Source organism: Clinocottus analis, unplaced genomic scaffold, assembly GCF_023055335.1.
Source record: "Clinocottus analis isolate CAN_PGR_092001 unplaced genomic scaffold, fCliAna1.0.p SCAF_12, whole genome shotgun sequence".
Lineage (NCBI taxonomy): Eukaryota > Metazoa > Chordata > Actinopteri > Perciformes > Cottidae > Clinocottus > Clinocottus analis.
In genome coordinates, this window is record NW_027175843.1 from 14,721,447 (window position 1) to 14,745,339 (window position 23,893).

The 23,893-nt window shown below is 43.0% G+C and overlaps 1 protein-coding gene across 5 annotated transcripts in view; it reads left to right on the forward strand.

Moving 5' to 3' along the window:
* The window catches only part of epha3 (eph receptor A3), a 90,040-nt gene that overhangs the window by 34,331 nt on the left and 31,816 nt on the right, over positions 1-23,893 (forward strand). For all 5 annotated transcript variants that reach the window (XM_068572892.1, XM_068572894.1, XM_068572893.1 and 2 more), the window contains exons 4-6: positions 13,356-13,511; positions 16,933-17,292; positions 22,211-22,335. In XM_068572892.1, coding sequence (XP_068428993.1) covers positions 13,356-13,511; positions 16,933-17,292; positions 22,211-22,335 — 641 coding nt within the window. The remainder of the gene's footprint in view (positions 1-13,355; positions 13,512-16,932; positions 17,293-22,210; positions 22,336-23,893) is intronic.

The following is a 23,893-nucleotide window of genomic DNA, read 5'->3' on the forward strand; positions in this document are numbered from 1 at the left end:
AATCAGGATTGAACATATTTTTTGACACAACGTGACTCTTCCTGGGCCGAGTAAAGCTTCTGAAGCAGCATTTCAACCATCACTGGACTCTACGACTCTCTCGCTTTTGAGACGGGGCGAGGCCGGTTTCATTGCAGGTTTTACAGAGTGTTGAGTTCAGTTTCACTAGCTGTGGTCAGAGAGGAAGCTGCGGAAGACAACGACTGGCTCATATCTGATCTCTATTAAAAGGCCAATAGCATCTTGACAATGTGAGTCATTTTTTTTCTTCAATTGATGGTCAGACGTGTGTGTTTGTGTGTGTACACAAAGAGGATTCATTCAGTTTGCAGTACCGCTTCAGTCCTCAAGGGACACCAGCGATGTCAGTGTGATCACTGCATACTACACATCCTGCTTTACAAGATCCGAGGATGATAATATTAGAATAAGTCAAAGTTCTCACTGCTTAAGCGTATCATTTTGGGTACAATAGGTGTGTACGTGTGTGTGTGTGTGTGTGAGAGAGAGAAAGGCTCTTGTATCATCTGTAAGTATGGCTTTGGGAGGGTGACGCTTAGAATCTGGTTATTTAACTTTTGTTTCCCACTGCGATGAGCTGGGGCTCCACAGACTCCCACCAACATCAGCTCTACAGGGCGCCACACAGGAAACACACACTTCTGCTGAACCTGCACTTCTGCAAGTGCCTCAACCTCACTTTCCCCAAACGCCCACTCCACCACACCCCGAGGGCACACATTCGCAAAAAGGAAAGTTTAGAAAGTCGTGACGGAGTCATTCGTGAGCAAAGGTGATACGCGAATTAGATATGAAACCAAATTGCTTCCATCTTTTTTTTAATCATTCGTGTCATTATCTCAGTTTGCGTTACACCCTCACACTGTGTTCGAATTAAATTAATATAATTGTTTTGTTCTTAATCCAACTTAATCCATTTTAAGGTCAACTGTAAAGATGAAATACGACACATGGCCACAATATGCTGCTCACATCCTGCCATCCAGCCATCTCAGCCATATTTACATTGTACATTTTCTTCTACCCCTCTACATTTTCTCAGGGGTGTCTCTCATCTGAAAAAAAAGTCTTCATATCTTTAATTGTTGTAGTTATTTTGGTTATTTCTAATTGGCCTCCAGTGCGTTGTTTCACAAAGCTATAATGGGTCTCTCCAGCATCCTTTGTGGCGTGTGTGTGTGTGTGTGTGTGTGTGTGTGTGTTCCCAGATTAGAACAGAGAGTTAGTTTTGAAAGGACCCATGTGATTACTACCCAGTCTTGTGTCATCATCAGCGGTGACGCATCGCCGCACACACACTATTCACACTAAAATGTTGTTGACACACACACACACAGGGCTTCTGTGCCTGTGGTTGTGCTCGGTATCCTCTGCGTACACATGCGTTTGATTTGATTGTGGCCGGGTTGCATTGCTGTGAACATATGGATGATATGTCAAATACGCCAGCGCAGTGAAACACAAAAATGGCGTCTGATATGTAGCTCACACGTACAGAGCGATGGATGATACTCATTAGAACTTAATATTAACGAGTTGTTTGCACCCTTACATATATGTGTGTGTGTGCGTGTGATTGTATGTGCGTGGCATACGGTGCCGAAGCTGAGGATGATGGGAGGGAAGGAGCCACAAGAGAGTTGGGTAAGGCGAGAGCCTTGATGTGTACTTGGATCGTGCCAAGATGTCTAGCTCTGTCTGTGGTTCACCTGCGCTGGTCCGTCACTCACACAGACACACACACATTCACACATTCATGCGGTAGGAAACACACTTCCAAGGGCATAGCATGTACACAGTCATTCCCTTGTCCTCTTTGTCTTCCCTTTGCTCTCACACAAAAACACAGACACACAAACATATCGAAAACCAAATTCATAATCTGTGGATTTCAAGAAGTTCATATTTTCCGATTTGACCGAGTAACCGCTACCGTCGGTTCTCGTTCTCTCTCTCTCTCTCTCTCTCTCTCTCTCTCTCTCTTCTTCCCCCCCCCTCCCCCTCTTCCTCTCCCTCTCTCTCTCTCTCAGCAGTAACACATGGTCGGACACCCTGTGGTGATGTGTGTCAGATGAGGAGTGATTTAGCACTGCTCTGCCCCAACCACTGCTGAGACACCTGCCCCTGGAATCCCGCTGCACGCACGCACACACACACACACACACACACACACACACACACACACACACACACACACATTTGTCCACATGACAGACACACACTCATAATAGTTCAGCGCTCACCTAATACACTTATAGACCCTATTGCCTGAGGAGACCCCGTTTTGCTATTTCCTCCAAGCATCGCATACCAGCTCTGAGTGGATCATCAACCAACCAGTTCAGTTATGAATTCCTGAATTTTCTCCGTCCACTTAATCTTATTCCAGAGCGACCCCATGTATGCTGGGAATGGACACTATCCCAACATGCATTGGGTTCAAGGGAGGAAACACCCTGAGCGTTCACCACAATCAACCCCACATGAGCTCATTCTCACTAGACTCTAACCAAAACATTGTTTTATGAATTTGTATTAATAGCATTTATGGACCCAACAGGCAATGAAGCCAAACATAATCACATAGGCCATCAGTTACTGTAAAATAACATTATTTTAAATGATGTGTGTCGCAAAGATTTGTGTCTTGTGTGATGATGTGTTTAAAAATAATAATCAAATGAGGATTGAGCAACTATGACAACTTCACAGTTGATGTAAACATATCTTTATTGCTGTAGGACAACAGCTCTATTTCAGTGTCCAATGGAAACATCATATATATGTATATATAAACAAAAACAAATCAATAACAACAAAAAACGGATTTGGACTTCCCCGTCCGTGACTTCCTGTGTAAAGTTCTCTTCTTTTGTTTGCTCTTCCAGAAGATTGTCGCGAGCCAGGAGCGTTACCGGGGAACATAACAAGGCATCAAATGAGATCGAGCTAATTTGAATGCTCATCACTGCAAGTGCATGGAGGCTGCGACATTGGCATGAAGCTGTGAATGTGATTATTATTTTGTTATATGAGACCTTGATCGAATTGCCTCTCATTTTATCCCCCGCGGCATCACAGGAGAATCCCATTAGCCACTTTGGGCACGGGCTACACAGAGGAATTCTCAGACCTTAACGAATAGATTCTGACCTTCCCGCTTTGTCAGAGATTCATAGGGCGATGTTCACTTTCAAGGTGAGAACTAATGAGATACACGGACATTATTTGGTTTGGTGTGATGTGATGAGATGTAGGAAGGCCTGCTGGTTCGGAATTGTATGTGAAAAATCAAGTGGCATGAATATATTTTTTTTCAGAGTCACTTAAGCTGAAGAACTAGTTTTAGTGTCTTTGTATTGTATGATTCCACCTGCGCACCTCTGATCAATGCGGTGCTCTATTTCAATCTAATCGTGATGGTTCAACACACTTGAACCTGACATTCTTTGTTTTAATCGAAGAAAAAAACTTCAACATTGCGTGAACAAAAAAATAAAATAAATAAAAGCTTGACTAAGAGTCTTTAAAATGTGAAGAAACAGCTTTAGCGACAGTGAAACCTAAAGTCGATAAAACCGTGACAGATTCTCGGCCTTGTTTTTATGATCGTTTACGTTGTCTCCCGTAGCAACAAATGCAAACCAGCTGTTGTAACTTCAGACTGCCGAGCACCAGTGTTGCCGTTATTTATTTCAGAATGAAATCATCCACAGTCCAGATGATAATCTAACAAGACATTTAACAATAGGATGATGCTAATCAGATTTAAGTTCAGGACAGCACACAGAGCGGCTGAGTGCAACACTGACGTATGATGGTTATCAATGAAACCTCATCCTGCGATAATCCCCCAAAGATGATGCGAGGAAAGGACGAGAAAACAACAGCCTGCAGTTGTTTGAGCTAAACGTTTCTATTTCCCTTCAGCTCTTCCTAACATCCATTCTCCGGTGGAGGTACAGACCCCAGTGAGAGTTACACTGGGGCAACCTGGAAGCCCGAATGTCATGTTGTCTGAAGTGAGAGGAGCCTGGGGGCTCTTTAACATAGGGCAGCAGCCACGTACTGAGGCTTGCTTGGAGGTGTCAGTCAGTGTATGCATATACGTGTGTGTGTGTGTGTGTGTGTGTCCTTCAGCCGTCCTCAGGTGTTCCAGCAGTGCAAGTGGTCTTCCCTCGTGGGCTTTTCTGCAACTCTCCACCCAGACCTCAGCAGGCAGCTTCTCTCTGACTCAGTGTCAGCAGCCATATGGACGCCTCTTTGATCTGAATTACATTAAACAGTCACAGGAGCTCCGACTGGAGTTTGAAAACAGAATTTATATTCTTAAGGGGTGAAATCGATGGAGTTTCGACACCAAAAAAATGAAACATAAACATTTCCTGTATGTAACATTAGTGACATGTAGTTTACATGCAATGCAACAATGGAATGGGACAAAGATGAAATACATGAATAAATATTCTCAAAGAGCATTTACATCATTACCTAAAGTCAATAAAATCCTTGACGCTTAATTGAAAATACTTTCATTTCATTTGCATCTCATCAAAATGTTGCTTTATAATCAATTACAGTTAAGAGTCTTCAACAGACTGTGTTCATGGTTTTATAAATGATTATGTGGTAAAACTATACATAGTTGATGACATCAGGGCTTTAAAATAGTCTAGCTATGTGTTTGCATCTGCGGTCTTGCATCAGTGTGAGAAGTGCCCAACATCAAGATCTTTGTTTAAATCTTGCAGATTGAACACATTGAGCGAAGTGGGTCACCAACATTGTGTGTGTGTGTGTGTGTGTGTGTGTGTGTGTGTGTGTGTGTGTGTGTGTGTGTGTGTGTGTGTGTGTGTGTCCATGCAGTGTTGTAGATGGCCTATTTTCTCTTACTAAAGTAGAGAGCGTGTCCTCTCTGGCACTGGTCAATAAAACTGTCCCTGGGCACAACAAGAGGACCTGGCACACACACACACGCACACACACACACACACACACACACACACACACACACACACACACACACACAAACATTTGTACTCGTTGTTGAAAGATGCTTATGGAATTTGAATTACTCTCTTAATTGTTCGCCCTCTTTCCTCACTCTCTCCCGTGTAACCTGTATCTTTTCCCATCCATCCATCCATCCATCCATCCATCCATCTATCATTCATGATACAGCTATTCCTTTGTGCATCTGTCTATCACCCAATCAGATTTGACCTGATTTGAATTTTACTGAAAAGAGTTGATTTTATAGAACCTAAAAACAAATGCACTGTAACAGATTACTTATACTATAACGCTATTTAGAATTGTATTTCCGTACCAGTACTTGTATAAATCTGCTGGTTGCAGATGGAACAAGCGAAACTGGCTGACTTCCACATCAACTGTCCCATACGGGCAAGGAAATGGTGACATGGTTGCCACTGGCTACTATTGTCACCCGTAGGTTTATGGCACAATGGTCTCTCCGGCTCTAAATCACCACAATGACGACAGCTAGTGTGTTTGTGTGCTTGGTGTACATGGCTGTTTATCAGTTGCATTCAAAGCAGCACAATAGTCCTGGAAAGGATGAGTGGAGGCAAATGGGTTTAAGGCCGCTGTGGTTGTGCACTGTGTGTTTCCAAGGTGTGTAACAGTGGAATGTGCATGTGTATGTGTGTCTGTGTTTGGGCAAGCGAGAGGGCATTAAGAGGTCAGTGTCATCTTCAAACGCAACACAGTGCATGCATATACACATAGACACACACACACACACACACACAGGCATTGACCGACGAGAGTGTTGGCTCCGTGGAAATGTTGGTACTGAGGGTGATGGATCAAGACAAACAGGTTTATTGTTAGTGTGTGTGCATAGTTAGCGTGGGAATGTGCGAGCATCTTCTTATCTTTTTGTTGGGGGTTTCCTACTCTCTGTCTCTCTCTCTCTCCCTTGCTCGCTCTCTGCTGTCAACCTCCTTCAGCCTCTCCTTTGTCTCCATCTCCCAATCTATTACACACACACACGCACGCGCACACACACACACACAGTTTGGGGTGACAACATGATCAATGTGTAACTTGAACATGTGTAACGAGGGCAGATTAATTTGTGTTTAACCTGTACGTGTGGTGGCGTTCTTTCTCTGTGCATCACTGAAATTATAATCATCTCAGTGTGTGTGTGTGTGTGTGTGTGTGTGTGTGTGTGTGTGTGTGTGTGTGTGTGTGTGTGTGTGTGTGTGTGGGCTGGTTTGTCCTGGATTTTCTTACTGACCTGGCTGATCTCTGGAGTGTGCAGGGTGTAGGAAACAGCTATTGCGTTCTTGATGGATACAGCAGGGAGTTGATCCATGCCTCTGTGTGTGGGGGGTTTGAGCAGTACTTGCCCTGTCGTGCCCCAGTTTATTGTCCTTCACATAAGAGCATCTTTTCACACACACACACACACACACACACACACATACGCACACGCGCAATCAATTCATTCAACTCGATTCAACACTTTTCAAAAGAAATTCTTAATTCTGCTATTTTAATACCGTTGCATCTGAGTCTTGCCCCTGAGTGTTTTTGGTAGATTCAAAGGTGTCCCCTGCTGATTCCAGAGAGCAGCAGCTCAGCAAACAAATACATATTAATAGATGTTATCTGATGTGTCGATCCTGCTAATTTCCCTCCGCACTGAGCAGAGCTTTTGTGAAAAGAGATGGGGAGGAAAACAAAGAGAGGAGTTTAGTCATTTTCATGGAAATTAGACTCAAATATGATGGCCAATATTTGCTACTATCAAAATCTAATTTAGTGCAGGCAGCAAGCTTTGGCGAAACTGCTTGTTAGATAATTCCATAACATTATCAACTAACATACTCCTCATCTACGGGAAATAATTGTGTTTTTTTATGTTGAAAAGTAATTATGTTTTTGGACAGTAAGGTAATAAAGATGTATCATTCAACACACAAAGACAATATCGCAGGCTGCTTAAATCATCCAACCTTGAGGCACACACAGTATCTGGCCTGTTCTGTGAGATTGGACTTGTGAGGCTTGAAGTGTTTCTACTCATAAACATGTATTTCCTGTCTGCTTTCCTTCCAGATTTACACTCCTTTGTCCTCCTCCTCCTCCACCTCTATTTCCCCTCCTCACATCCAGCTCCTCCACCTCTCTTCATCGTCATCTATTTCTTTTCGTCCTCCTCTTATCCTCCTCATCAGGCTGCTTTATTATGCAAATGAGTGTTGGATCAGATCACTTAATTAAGCTCTACTGTGCCAGTTTGCACTTGCACTCACATGCACGAAATACACACTAACACATGGTAGCTTTCTTTCTCACAGACAGAAAACTGCTGGTGGTTGTGTGGTATAATGATTAGTATTCAGGATTCTGAGTCAAACGCACGCACACACACACACGCACACACACACACACACACGCTCGCGCACTGCATCAGGCAGGAGAAGAGTCTCTTTGAGTGTGTATAGATAAACAGACTTGAATAGTGAGGTCTCTCCAGGCCATTAGCCTGCAGTTAGCGTCACAATCTGGCCCTCCACATCGCTGCAGCTGATGAAGCCAACTGTTTCCTTTCTATGGCTGCTGAAAATGCAGCTTATGAGGTCATGGCAATGATTTAACTGAACATCAGGGTCAGAAATTGATCCGGTGGCCTAATTTTAGATGCTCTGGGAAACTTAGATGAGCACTGTTGCTGGTTTCCCAATCACAAAGCTGGTTTATTGCTACTTTTAGTGAGACATTTGAAGTCAGATTGAATTATAACAAATCAGGTTTATTAGTTGTCTTACGAAGTGTTTGATTTTTCGTGCGTTTTCCTACAGAGGCCAGCAACAGGTGAGAAAGATACGTGAGAAGAACTCTGTTTTTTCTTCACAGGAAACAACTCTGTTAGATTGAGGCAACAAAACTACCTGCTTAGTTTCAGGAGAAGAACGTCAGTCGGGTTAAAATAACTACAGAAGTGTTAAAAACATCAACGCTGACTTCTCGTTTCACATGGGGAACGAACAGCGGCCTTCTGGCTGAAAGACTGCTGTTTGTTAGATTTTATAGATTTGGCTTTTTTTTTGCTGGAAATGAACATTGTATTTCTTAAAAGCATGAAAAGAAGTTGAGTCGGCCATTCAATGATAGTACCTATTTCATAATACTCCATCTAGGAGTGATTCCTTTGAGCAGCTCGATCAGTATTTTACAGATCAACAGATCTCTAACAAATCAACAAAATACTGCTGATGTTGCAGCTATATATCACACCCGGTCCTTCCTCGTGCTCGTGCCAGCACAGGACTGAAACGACAGCGAGCAATTACAACCTCCAGCGCTGAGAGCTCATCGCAGGCCTTTGTTCCATTCTGATTGACTTTGGCAGCTCTCACCAGAATTACCTTCAGGGTTTCGTTTTGGACAGGTAATGTGTCCTCCAGTTGAAAGGATACTCGCTCTGGAGAATTGACAATGTCCAGAATCACTTCTCTGCTCAGGCTGGCGAGCAGCAGCACCAGAACCGACATCTGAATACGCTCCAATATGTTCCCGATGTGATTATCATGGCAAATGACAAAATAATTGAACGTAAGATAGATGGAATGCGGAGCAATTGGCCTCGAGACACAACCTATCAATTTGGATGATTGCTTTCATTTATATCTCCGACAAAAAATGAGCTCATTTTATCGGGTTACGGACGTATTAGCTTTAACAAATTGATTGTGAGTCAGCTTTCTGGATGTCTGTGCCACTGAACTGGAGCCCTCAGTATATCAATGTGTCTTTACTTTTCTGTAACTTATGTGCTTGTTATTACAGCTGTCTCAAGCTTCGATCATCCAGGGTTTAATAAGGTTACAGATGATAATATGTATGTCTACTTGTTGAGTCTTTAAAATGTGAAATATGCCACATATCCTTCACAATGCATTCAATACTTTATTGTACGGCTCAGATTTAGATGGTTGGTAAAACGTTTATCATTTATGCGTTGAAAATGGAGCCGTGCGAGCATTTTTATGTTTTTCTGTGACAGTCCAAAATGCACTATTCTTAAACATCAACACATTTAACAGGGAGGGGGACATTTCCCACCAAAATGTGCCACGGTTTTGTAAAAGACTTTGACCTTTTCCAGATTTCTGTGGCTTGTTACTGGTTGGACCGACGGCGGCTTTCGTGGCAGGGGGCAAGATGTTTACTGTTGCCATGTTTCCAGTAACATTACAAGTGGCTCCGGATAAGACCGCCAGCCAAATGCCTGAGCTGTCAAAGTAAATAACTTTTCCATTTCAAAAGAGAGCTATTCCAATTAAGGGGGAAGGATGGAGTGAAAGAAAGAGAAGGAAAAGCCACAGGAAAGAAGTGGATGAGGGTGGGCAGGATGAAAGGGGAGGTGGAGACGGAGGAAGATGGAAGGGGAGGAGAGAGGGAGTGAAAGTCATTGGGATCTCGTCGGACTGAGAAAGAAAAGAGGTGGAGGAGGTGTGGAAACAGGAAATCAATTGTTGGGCCGGCGTTTTGCTCCAGCTGCAGCGAGACTGAACCTTGAAGTGTGCGAGTGAGAGAAAGAGAAAGCGATGGAGACCCAGACGGACACAGAGGTCGGGGTCAAGAGGAGGAGGTGCTTTCCCACTACCCCTTTGGGACACCAGTCAATGTATACGTGTCCTTCGAGGTCAAGAGGTCATGTGTGGAGGAACATGTGAAGTGTAATCGTCGCTCACGTTTTTCTGATGATCAACGTCAATTCTATCAAAGGCGTATTAATGCTTCTAATTCGATTATACTCATGTCCTGGATTTGCAGTTCTAAAGCTTATAGTCATATCTTCACACAGGCAGTGGGTGTAAAACATTTAGCTCAAAGACATTCGGTTTTAAAAGCACTCTTAACATTGTGGGATATATTTGCCTTAAAATCACCAGTTTAGACAATTCATTCTCTTTGTTGTCTCAAAATCCTTCACTTTTAAGAGATACACGGTCCCAAAAGTCAGTCTCACTAGTAGAATAGAGAGACCGCATGTGACCACTGGACCATCCAGCGGCTATGTTAATTATTGATGAGGGTGTCCCATGACCTCATCAATGACCTAGACTATTGATTGAGCGAATTGCAGCCCCAGTTATTTTACAACAACCATATCATGTGGCTGCTGCAGTTGTACGTGTGCCCATGTGCCCATGTGTGTGTGTGAGTGTATATGTGTGCAAGTGTGTGTGTGTGTTTGTGTGTGTGTGTACTGCTTTTTAAAGTGAACGAAGAGATTGTGTTTCAGCTGTCATTATGTAGAAAGTAGCAAGACGATGTGTTATACTCTTGTGGGTGTGTGAGTATTTGCAAGAATTTGAATGCATGTTTGTGTGTGTGTGTGTATGTGTGAGGAAGATGCATGTTTGTCTGTGTATCACAAAGTACTACTTACAGAGATACCGTGATACAGACTGTACATGCTGTTCCTGCTGCTGTTATTGATTTGAAAATAAATAAAATATGATTCAGGGGGATAACCTTCACATTTTTTTCTCCTCTGCAAATATTTCATTTTCTCTATATTTGTCAAGGTAGTGATCCTCTTGTGAAGCGCACACACACGCACAGACACAGACACACACACACACACACACACACACACACGCACACACACACACACAACAAACCCATCTTTTAATTAATCACACACACTCTGTCATCTGAAAAGGTGCTGTGTTCCATCTCCTGAAGTGCACGCACACACACACACACACACACACACACACACACACACACACACACACACACACACACGCCCACACATGGTATCCTACTATCCACTCATGCCCCTGCACACACTGTTGGTAGATGTCAGAGTTACACAACTTGCTTCTCCTCTACATGAGTAGTTAACCTCCTGCGAGCTGAATCTGATATTCCCATCAGCCTCTGTCAGAGCTGCTTTTTGTCCTGGCAGACACACAGGGAAGAAACAGGGCCTTTATTATCCTTTTCCTACCGCTATAAAAATAGTTTTAGGGTTTGCGGTCAAGAAAATACAACATGTCACTATACTGTCATATGAAAATCTCATACCCTAAGTGCAGCTTTGGTTATTGATTTCTACATTAAAGGTTTATGGGATCCTCTCCGTGCCTAATAAGTTTCACGGCTGTGTTAAGCACTGAAATGTCCCCCTTTATTCTTTACTTTCAAGTGGAAATTAGGCTGTTTTTCGGCCGTTTGTGGAGCGTTACTTATCAGAGTCGTTCGTCCATGTCAAGTGAGATTTGAATGTTGCAGAGGGCCACGCTTCAAGTATAAGTCTACTGTTTTCTTATGCTATTTTAACCGTAATATTAGAAAAGTTGTATTTTGGGTAGCCAAAGCATTGTACTGCACAGTCCTCTGTTACATTACCTCCATTGTTGTCCAAAATAACAAAGTAAAACCAAAGTCATGAGCCACATCATTGCCCAGGGCGACATTTGCTTGGTGTTATCCAGGTGTAAACTGTGAGTGCATGTGTGCTCTGTCAACAGTGTGTGTGTGCAAGGATGCAGGGATCATATCTGATCAGATGGTCCCTGTTACGAGATGAATTCATTCAACCGCGTGTCTGTTTATCCACACTTGTGTTTCATGCTCCTTGTGCATTTTCTACTGACCCAGCAGTTATCGCGCCGCTTCTCTAACCTGATTGGCCGGAGGCGCTGGCTGTCAGGTCTAATTTCCTGCTATGTCTACCAATCAGGGTGGTCTGTTTTGTGTGTGCCAGCAAGTGTTGTGGTTGTCATTCCATCAGTAGGATTATATTGGGCTGTTTAAACCCGCTTCACATTTTATTACTCTCTCACTCACACAGACACACACACACACACACACATGCATGCATGCAGAATCACAGCCACACTGTAAAGGGAAGGAAGGGGAGCGTTTCATGCAGCACGGGACCATGGCATGCCAGTGTCAGTGATGAATATGGCAGAAGTATCAGAAGCTGTTGCAGAAGAATGTTGTCCACCACTGGGATCTCTCAGTCCTGTTCTGCTGAGAACACACATTCTGCTGGCTCGCTGCTGTGAATCCAGTACGTGAGAGAGAGAGAGAGAGAGAGAGAGAGAGAGAGAGAGAGAGAGAAAGAGAGAGAGAGATGGTCCCAGCTGTTATTGGACGAAGGCAGGGTTCACCCTGGACAGGTCGCCAGACTATTGCAGGGCTGACATTTAAGAGACAGACAACCTTTCACATTCACATGTAAGGGCCAATTTAGAGTCTTCAATTAACCTGAACTGTGGGAGGAAGCCGGGAAACCAGCGTTTCCATTTTGTACAACCTTGTCATTTGCAAGCGCCTTCATCCTTTTTCAAGGGTTGATTGTAAAAAAAAAAATACACCTACTTTTTTTTTTTTTTTTTTCAAAGGAGCGTCAAAATATAAGAACACATTGGAGCATAAACGGTTGGCCAACCGTGCGTCGATGCAAACGTGATGCCGATGGAAATACATGGCGGTTTACACAGTGACGGATCGGTAATCATCTCAAGAGGTCATAAACACAAGTCATTGACTCTTAGATTTAGAAAAAAAAAACATTTGATGTGACACTTTCCGTCACACGTAAAGAGATGCCAACTTTGTGAAATACTGTGACCTGTGTTATTTGAATTTTCAGTTATTGTGTAATGGCAGTAAAATATGCTTTGAAATACAACACTGTTGGTGTTAAATCCTGCTGGAAATGGCCAGTAAATGTTGTGTATCTCATCATCAAGTTGAGATAAGATGACAAAGTGGAACTAAATTGAGAGAGAAAGGTGTGGAAGACAGGAGGGAGCGTTCTGTTTGATCTCCCTTCCTACACAGACACACATACATGTACACGCGTACACTTTGCAGAGGTGGCGTGTCACACTACTTGCACATATTGCAACAGATTTGTGGTGAGTAGGAGTTTAAAGAGCTGCTGAGTGCAGATTTAACACCAGCGATATTTAAAGAGAACAGTCCTTTTATCTGAGGGGACAATTTGCATTATTCATGTTGTTCCTCTTGAGAGATGAAGTGAGCGAGAAATAGAGACAAAGAAAATTCTGAGATTTATCATTTTCCTTTCTTTTCTTTTTGTAACTTTGTGTTTACTACCAGCAGTCAGTGGGTTCAGCAGATTCACGTGCAGTCCTCCTCTTGCAGTTTGCTTATGTGTGTGTGACAGAGAAAGTGAGAGTGCATTAAATAACCCCCCCATCTTTAATGTCTTACTTGTAGGTGCACTGGTAAAGATTATAGCTATTAGATGGCTGTCTATGTGCGCGACACTCATCCCTCCGCTTGTGTTCTTCTGTCTCCAGTGTGCAGGGCCGGCTTCTACAAATCTACCCTGGGAAATATGGAGTGCTCAAAGTGCCCGCCTCATAGCTTCTCTCACCATGAGGGGTCGCTGCACTGTGGCTGTGAGAAAAACTACTTCCGTGCCGATGGAGACCCTGCATCCATGGCCTGTACCCGTAAGTGTGCTTTTAGATCACCGTTCGCAATGCAGCGCCATTTGGGGCTATCTGATATATCATTTGAGGAGTCAGTGACATCCTGATATCTGATATCTGACCAGAGAAGCCCTCCAATGTGGTGTGGGAGAATTGTTCTCCTCATGCCGTAAAACATGCCATGACAGCAGACTGACCCTTGCCGTGAAGAGATACTGAAACCCATTCATTTGGCTGTCGTTTGGGTTTTAGTGTCCTATGGCGGTGGAAATGGTTTCAGATGCTCTTCACACAGCCGAGACCTTTGTTTGTCTTTGCTCCATATTGTTATGCGTATACTACAGCGGACATTATATTGTGTATGCACATTGTTTAGACGCAAATTGATTCCAGAGGCTCGTGCTACTTCTCATGTGTATTTCTGTTTTCTTCGCTAAATGTAATGTATAGTACGCAAAGAGCGTAAACATTCCTCCTTTATTTAAAGGTCACCGTAGTCATGGTTGCTCAAGAACTCTTTATCACTTTCGCTCCCTACGTGACGCTCTTCTGTATCCCTCTGATGCAAATGGGTTGCAGATGCAGATGCAGATACGTCCTGCGAGCTCTCCAAAATGCATTCACCATAAAACTGTAAATCACTGCATTCCCTGGCGTCAGGTTATGGATACATCTGTTACTAAATGGGATGGGAATAAAGACAAAAAAAAAAAACGTCTTTCACAAAGTGGAGAACAGTAGAAAGTACAAATCGATGCCTCCAGCCACAGACAGAATCCTAATTAGAACGACAGTCACAGCAAGTCCCTGTTGAGATTATCTCAACGCCATCTTGTCAACTAGGCAAATTTCACCTCATTGGGACAGATTGAGCGACACAGGGACTGCAATTGAATAGATAAGTAGTTAGAAGATAATGATTGTGATTATGCTGTTAGCGGTGGGATAGAGGTTGTTTCAAAATGACTCTGGAAATTTGAAAATGTTGGCAGGAAAATGAGAATACTAAACTGGAACAAATGAAAAAAAGAAAGAAATCATCCGTTTGGTATTTCCTGTATAGTGCGTCTACCCCCAACAAATCAGTTCCACCAATTAAAATGAATGCACCTAACTTCCTCAAAATCAAAAACGCACATGTGCAGGTCGGCCTTGCTGATCATCGCCATAACTTGCTGAAAGACACCATGAAATCTCCTTTATTTCCTCAAATCTAGTGATCTCCAGTGACGAGTAGGAGCCTGGAAAGAGCCAAAAAAAAAAGAGAATTGCCAGTACATGAGTCTCTTTGTGAGGGATTGAATGTTATGCACACATCCTCAGTTCCTACACAGCATAATTCATGTCACATGTAAATCTAAATGTCAATGTATTATTTTGACATTTGGAATTAGTGTATGATTGCCTGCATGTGTACATGTGCATGCCGGCACAGGTAACATAGCGTATGCATTGCAGGCCCATGAGTTTGATGTGGTCAAGGGAGTTAGCTGTGTAGGTGAGCCGGAGGCTTGTCAGGGTCAGATTACGATCAGAGAACACAGTTTCACTTTTAGGAATACTCAGAGTGACACATGCATTATTCATAAGCTGCTTGCTTCAAGGGGAGTTTCACTGTGTTAGTGACAGGAGTCATAGTTTTGTCGGTAGATGTTGACAATTTATTTGGTGTTTATTGCTTGACTACTATTGGCTGAGAGCTCCTTAACTGTTAGCACTGATATCAATGTTTAGGAAAGATATGGGATTTTGTTTCCATGATAGACTATTCAATCATACAAAACCATGAATTATGTTGTTGTTTTTTTGCCATACTTTTGAATAGTAGTAGCCCTTCGAGGTGTCCTAATTTATATTTAATTACAAGCTTTCACTCGAGCTCAACAGTGACTTTCCAGAAGTAAAAATGCTGTTCACACTCTGAATCAGGATTTTGACTATATTATCGTAACCAAAATAAACTTACCAGGAGCTATGGGATTGTGAAACAGTGGTATATGAATGTAAAGCCACACGTCTGGATCATGTGAACCTTTTGAAAACACGTGTTTTATTCACAATGTCATGCAAAACTCTTCAAGCAGCCCTCCGTTACCACAGCTATGTTTACCTTGAGCGTGAGCGGCACGTGAGGGTATCGGTCTTCAGCCTCCATGTGCTGCTCCCGGATTTCAAACTGTGTCTTTTATTACGGAAATAGTTAACCGCAAAAGCGATTCTGAAAACATTTTAGGCGAGAAATAAACTGTTTTCAAATATATAACGGCTGTTTGAAAGTTTCTGAGAGTTTCCAGAGGCGACGGGTCGCCATCAGGAAGGGTTTATGGGATGAGTAGTTCCTTCACTCTAAAAGTATTTAAATATAAAGTCTTGTGTTTTTTTTTTTTCTCCTTTGTCTTGCACCAGATCAAATGTTTTATGGGCCACATTCATCTCGTAGTTGGTTTGCTTAGTTCCATTCTTAAAAACTCTCCATATCAGGACTTTCTGAAACAATTGAGTGAATGAATGGAAAACTCACTTCCAGAAGCGACAGTCACTGCTGAGCTCTAGAAACTTATTGTGACAATTATTTTCAGTTTAGGAGCTGCAGAATCCTCTTGAACCTCAGAGTCATATTGGATTTGTTACAACATCAAACAAGGAGTCTGTAATTTAGATTTTCTCTGCCTCGCAGATGCCCCGAGGCAATTTATTTGAGTGTGTCTACCTTCTGATTTCTCTCTTGCACAAAGACTGTAATGCAGATTAGCAAGACAGGAGCCATGCGTAGTTTGGGAGTGAAGTAAATTGTTGTAAAGTGAAACAAACCAAACCAAACATTTTATCTCGAGACACAATCCACTAAGCCCATTTCCCTTCTTCTCCTGCTACTTCTCAACACAGTTATTTGGCAGTTTTGTTTTGCTCCCCGTGTAATTACAGTCACAGCTTTGATATACAAATCTGGAAATATTCAGAGGAATCTGTTTGTAATTTTTTACTTTTATATGCCAGTCGAGTTTGACAGTCTTTTCTCTTTTTTTAAGAAAGATGCTGTCATGCCTTTTTTTTTTGCCCCTCATAATGATCCAAAAAGAAAGGAGAAGAGATGCATGCTGTAGTACATGCACAGACTCATATTAACTAAATCCAATCCTTACAACAAATATATATTCATTGAAAACCTCCATTTAGATAAGCTCCATGTGGACTTTAAAGGCCTGTTGAGTGGCTATAGTTTCTACCTGGATAACTCACTTCATAGGAAACAAGTGAGCCTTTAATTCAGACTAACTGCAACCAATAAACCACTGCCACCTGAAGTTGTACTATTGTCAATCTTTCCTTTATTTGCTTTCTTCCCTTTTCTTCTATCACCTTTCAACTAATTTACTTCCTTCCTTCCTTTTTAAATGTTATTATTTTCACCACCATCCCACTTCATCTTCTCTTCTACCAGGACCCCCTTCAGCGCCTCGAAATGTCATCTCTTCCATTAACGAGACCTCCGTCATCCTGGACTGGAGCTGGCCGGAAGACGCCGGCGGGCGCAGGGACGTCACCTTCACCGTCCTCTGCAAACGCTGCCGGGGGGAGGCCGCGAACGGCAGTAACGGCGGCAACCTGCGTTGCGAGCCTTGCCGGAGCAATGTTCACTTCCTGCCAAGAGCCGCGGGCCTCCACAACACCACGGTGACGGTGGGGGACCTGCTAGCCCACACAAACTACACCTTTGAGATCGAAGCGCTGAACGGTGTGTCATCGCTGGCACCCAAGATGAGACAGTACGCCGCTGTCACCATCACCACCAACCAAGCTGGTGAGCTTCTATCACAACAGATGGATATACAGATAAAGACATGCAGTCACATGTAATCACACCACATAATATCATATTGTTAGGTTTTAGGACTGTGCGGTTTAGTACCTCCAACACCAACACAAGACTCCAGACTAATGTAGGAGTGTATATTAAGTTTAACTGTGACTAGAACCGCAAGTTTATCAATAAAGAAATAGTAGCTACCTTCGCACATACATCATATTCAATACGTCTCTCTTGACTGCGCCCCGTTTCTTCCTCTTCCTCTAAATAACCGTATCCTATAATACACCAGCCTGTAGTTTATGTGCTCCAAACATATGCACTCCAACCATCAGAACCGGACATTTACAAGGCGATCCCGGGCCGCTATTTGCTTGTTTAATACCGGGATCGAATGTCTTTTGGAAAATGGAAATAAAATCTCATCCTTTCAAAAAGACACTCCTAACATGAGGATGGGTACCTAAAGCGCTCATCAATCTTTTATACAAATATCTCTCCACGCATCAAGTCTTTAGATGAATAGGAGAGCAAAGGGAAGTGGTGTTGTGAAATTCCAACAGTCAAATAAATCTAGCTGCAGTAGAAGGCGCCAAACCTCAGACATCCCTGACTCTGGCAAGGAATGTGCAGTGTTCTGGCTTTAGTGCATCAATTTATTATTTTCCTTTCCCCACTTTCTTCAATGTTCTCTTACACAGTTTGCCTTTGTTTTTGCTAATGTCTTTGTGTCTGCAGTTCAGTTTTTGGTTGTTTTTACTGTTTTGCCCTCAACCATTATCTCTCTCTTCATCTGGAAACAGGATCCTTCCAAACACACACATCATATTGTCTTCCTCCCTATATGCCTCCCCGTTATTCTGAAAGCCTTTTTTTTTTTGTTGTTGTTGTTGCTCCCAACCTTGGGTGGTGATTTAGCTCTTGGAAGGTGTTTTTTGAGCAGTGAACAGATGGGTGTTGTCTCTCTAAAGTTGTCACACAGCGAGGTCAGACGCTCCATCACATCTTGGATGATAGGCAGATGGCGATAGCTGTGAATTTAAACCGAGTGGTCGTCGTGTACGTCTTGAAGCGTAGCGCGTCCCGTCTTTTATTGTGATTCGAATGCACACACGGCCCCTCTTTGTCGCTGCTTTATTCCAGGAACACGGGACTTGCTGTGATTTACAGGTTACGGCGGGTGCTTTGGCTGTATGCAGGTCATCAGTGAGGCGGGACATGGCTGTCAGTCAGGACATGTCACAGGTCCTCAAATCAAGGCATAAATAAGAACATTTCTCTTTCTGTGATTAGAATTATAATGACGCTCATACAGCATTTAGCTTTAACTTTAACTTTTTGGAGTTCACTCAAGGGCAAACATATGCACACAAACACACTGTTAGTGTGTAGATGCACTCAATCATACAGAAGTAAACTCCCCGAGAAGAAACCTGTCGGTGTCATCAATATGCTAATGAGAGAGGTTGTATGTACACACAATACACAGACAAATTGTGTTGACACACCTTGACTGTATAGAAAGTGACAAGTTTAGACATGACCTCTTTAATGTGACAGAGCAGGGATGAGAGGCAAATATAGATTTTGGTGTGTGTGTGTGTGTGTGTGTGTGTGTGTGTGTACAGTACGTGCACATGTTTTGAGCCAGAGGATAAGACACATCATGTGTTGTGATGAAGGGAAAGAGCAATAGAGATTAAAAGCCACACATTTCAAGTAAAGGCCATCCAAAATGAAAAAAAAAAGAAACATTTGAGTCTTTTATTAGTAACCATCATCTGTCTGGTTAGTCAGGGGATCAGCATTTATATTGGATTTGACTTCCACTAACACTAAGAGGGCTGTGTGGGATCTGAATATTAAAAAAAACATCTTTAATGTTTGAGCGATCATCAGAGGAGATGGCTCTCTGCCTTTCCCCATCACAGATCAAGCACATGCACACACGCATGCACACGCCCCTTCATTATACCACACGGACACACACACTCCTCTCCCTCTCTCTCTAAGAAAAATATCAGCCTGCAGCTGCACACCCTCCATCAGCCCTGAGAGTTTACAAGGATTAGGTATGTCAGTGCTCTAGCCCCACTCGGCTATAGTACACTTTCTCTCACATAAACACACGCACACACGCACACACACACGCACACACACACACACACACACACACACACACACATGTGTAGAGATGCCAAAGCTGTTAAAAGCTGGATTAAGTGTTTCCCTGGGAAGGAGCTGTGTGTCCTTGCTGTGCTGTCAAGGTGCTGTCAGATAGCTCTCCTTATCCCACCTCCCTTGCCCTCCACTCATTGTTATAACTACGCGAACAACAGAGGAGCTGGGATGCACATTAGACTAGTCTAATATCAACAGTCTGAGCTGCAGCAGAACTTGACAGAGTGGCTCGAACAAGAAGAAAACGCAGGCACACACAGTATATATATATATATATATATATATATATATATATATATATATATATATATACATCACCGCTTTTGATTATCCTGCCGTCTGAGCGTCTATCTTGCGCAGACAAGTTCCTGTGTTCGTCGTCTCCATCGTCGAGGGAGAAGCTAAATGTTTCTGCAGCAGGACCGGTCCTCGCCTCACAGCTCTGACGTCAACAATCAACGCTTCAAACTCGGTATTGGGACATAGACTCACACGGCCGCTGTACCATCTCCGTATACATGTCGCCCAAGAAGATCACGTCCTGGTCAGAGGATGTGAATAAAAAAAAACTATTTGCAGAAGGAACGCTCATTTTAGATCGGTAAAAATAGAGATTATATTCAGCACAACATGTTGAGTAAGTAAGCAGTTATTCTTAACTATATATATATAGATAGATAGATAGATAGATAGATAGATAGATAGATAGATAGATAGATAGATAGATAGATAGATAGATAGATAGATAGATAGATAGATAGATAGATAGATAGATAGATATTGTGATTTGGTCACATGTGTGAATGGCTAGAAGGGGAAGCAACTCAGAAGAAGTGTAGAAAACAAACTAGCAGTTTTAACACTACAGTCACAAAATACAAAAGGGATTGGGGACCCCACTCAAACGACCACCTGTGGGTCCCGAGGACTCGCTGCATTGAAAACAGCAATTGCATTGGACAACATTTCTTTTCAATGGATTCTATAGCATTACCGCCAATAAACTACTTTGAATAGTCCACCAGTCCAGCAGCGCACTGAATAAATAAAAGTTGCGACAGCTGTGTCCCTCGCATCGCATATGAACTCCGCTGAAGGCCAGTTTTTAAGGCCATTATGGGCTTGGTATGCTGTATTAGTTTTACAGTTATACCACAGACAGAAACAGAGAGTGACAGCAAATTAAGTGCTCGGCACATAGACATGCAGGGAGAGAGACGGAGGGGGGAGAAGCAAGGAGAAGGAAAAGGCGGAGGAGAGGAACTTGAAGCTGCCTCCGAGCGGCCCAGACACAGTAAATCATTACCACCATAAACCACACAGCCAATAAAAAGCATCACCCCGCTATCAGAACCAGAGGGAGAGGAGGAGAGAAGGAGCAGGGGGTATAGAAACAGATTCTCCCCATCTGGATTCATTACAGGAGAAAAAATAACTTCCCGCCGAAATACACGCCAGTATATGCACGGCTAGATACACACACACACGCACACATGCACACACGCGCACACTGCTATATAATCACAATCAAGAAAGGCTCCAACATTTCAAAGACAAACATGTTTTTTCCTGTGGTCTAATAAAATTAAAAGTCGATGCCTCAGATGCCGGGCTGGCCCTGGAGCTGCCTGGCAATTAGAGAGCAGTAAAAAAAAAAAAAGGGAAATGAGGAAGGGAGTGAAGAGCGAGAGAGCGAGAAAGAGCGAGGGAGGGGCGCAGGGCTTGATAGAGGAAGGGATGAGCTAAACTACTTGGGACCATGTGAACTCCCTGAGGCGAGGCGGCGCATGGGTGAACCGGACGGGAAGATTGGGGAGGGAGAAAGCGCCGCACCAAAAGGGGTCCGGGACAGCGGTGGGGCTAAAGTGGAAGGGGTGGTTGATATATTCAGTATATTCAAATGAATACACATTTCAAAGTAATATGCAGAGCAGCAAGTTGCCACAGTGAACACTGAAGGGGAAGCCATTGTGATGCATTGTGCGTGTGACATGAGGACGTTTCTGCGTGATTGAAGGGGCGTTTGATATGCTCACCAGCTCCAGTGACACTTAACGTAAGCATGCACAGTTTTGTTGTTCTTCATTTGGGATTCCCGCTTTGTCCCACAATCACAAGCTTTCACTCCCCATAACACAAGTAATCAACCGTGGATGCAAAATTAATGTGAGAAGGAAATGTCAACGCTTTAAGGTTAATCTGTAATCTGGAAAGGTTTCTCAGTATGAAGAGAGTTGAGGTGACAATAAGACTCAGACTGACATTTTTTTTGTGCTGCCACAACCAATATTAAACATATTAAAATGCATAGAACTGATTCATTGCAATCCCCATCAAGTACATTACGTTGTATTCCAATGAGTTAAAGTTGAATCATAAGCTTTGACCTGAGCACTATCTGCTTTGCTTCCACAGAGAGGTGAAATGCACGTCGCTGACGTCACTATTATATTTCTAGTTATTGTGTGTGTGTGTGTGTGTGTGTGTGTGTGTGTGTGTGTTTGAATTAGTGTACATCGTCTCGTTCCCCGGGCCAAAGCCTTTAATGCAGCCCCACCGGGCAGCAAACTGAATTAGGCGAACAGGAACCACAGACAATTTCCAGGATGCAACACCGGGGGACTGAACTTCAACTGAACCTCACAATGAAGGAACTCACTCTCTCTCTCTCTCACTCTCTCTCTCTCTCTCTCTCTCTCTCTCTCTCGTCTCGTCTGTGTCTCCCACCCAGCTCCCTCCCCGGTAACAGTGATCAGAAAGGAAAAGACGTCCCGGAACAGCGTCTCCCTGTCCTGGCAGCAGCCAGAAAGACCCAATGGCATCATCCTCGACTATGAGATCAAATACTACGAAAAGGTTGGTGCAGAACACGTCGCCGTTCACGCATTACTTTGTGTGTCTTTCTCGGCGCGGCAGCACCATGAACTGATACCACGGTGATCCGTCCTGTCAATACCAGACTACGGCCGACATATAACATATATAATGTGTACATGAGTGAGCTGTGTAGCTGTGTATGGACTCATGGATGTATGAAGGAGTGGGGTAGGTTTTTGGGCCCATAGAGCATGCTCAGTAGAATCCTCCTCCTGTTATGCCGTCTATCCTTTTTTTTCAATCTTTTCATCCAACTCTTGGTAAATAGATGAACATTAAATTTCCAAAATGATCATTTTCAGCAGAGTTTTTGCAGGATTGTCAACTTTTTCCATGTCATGTTTTCAGTTTTGGGGACCATGAAATTAGGATTATGAAAAAGGTAACTCTAGTTCATTAAGATTTTTGTTTCTCCCAGCATGAAAAGACAAATTGGGATTGTAGGAAATTTGTAGTCCAGACAACAAAGTACAGGACAAACTGCGACATTCAGTTGGATTTTTTTTTTTTTTATGATTTGCTTATTTGGTATTGTCGTAATCCAAAAGTTAGATAATAATCAAGTTATATTACTTTAACATTGTGTTGCTTGAGTTGACTTCAGTCTACTGACTACATTCTGAACAGGTCATTTGTAATTGTATCAGGAAAAAGTAACTCCCTCAATCCCGCTTGTTGGACCCAAAAGTCTCACTACAAAAAGTGTCATTGATCGATATTTTAAACATGTTTTCAAATTTGAAATCATCGTTTCCCTGATACATTGGGGAGTTTGAGAACAGGTTAAAATCTTCCGGAAATGTTCTCATGTTTTTATGTTATCCTGCATCCTCCCCTCCCTTCTCTCATTTCATGTCTATTTCCCAACCCCCTCCTCTATTACTCGACCTGTGTTGCCTTCTCCACTTCTTTTTTTTGGTGTTCCTGTCCTTCTACTTTTTCTTTGTGCTTCTCCCCTCCTCCGCTTACGTTTGCCTCTCATCTCTCTTGTTCATCGCGCCCTCTATTTCTCATCCTGTCCTCCTCTCCTTAATGGAGACACGTTTTATGGCCGACAGTAAATGCGTCTCTGGGGTCACTCATTCCTCTGTGAGGGAAATTAGTGCAGAACGAATCACACCGGCTTTCAGCCCCAATGCAGTGCTATGGCTGACATTTGATGGTGAAATTAGCCGTGGATGCAAGTGTAATCACTCCGGCAGATTCAGCGCGCATGTGCGTGTGCGCATGTGTGTTCCCCAGATCCCTGTTTGCGTGAATGCCAACAGTGGCCCCTAATCTCTTGATTAGTAGGCAGACAGAATCTGTTTCCTCTCTAAACTCTGTTCCCTGCTCAGCCATCCTTACCTAAGAAGTTCAAACAGAAAACAGCGAGAGGAAAAGTTAATGACTGATACTGGGGCAGGGCTCTACTTCAGCAGCTGTAAAGCTTTTCGACCGCACACACACACACATGTGTATCCTTTGCAAATGCATATTCATCGAGAGAAGGTATGGAAAAGAGTGTAAGGAAGACTCTGTGTGACAGATTTTTGAA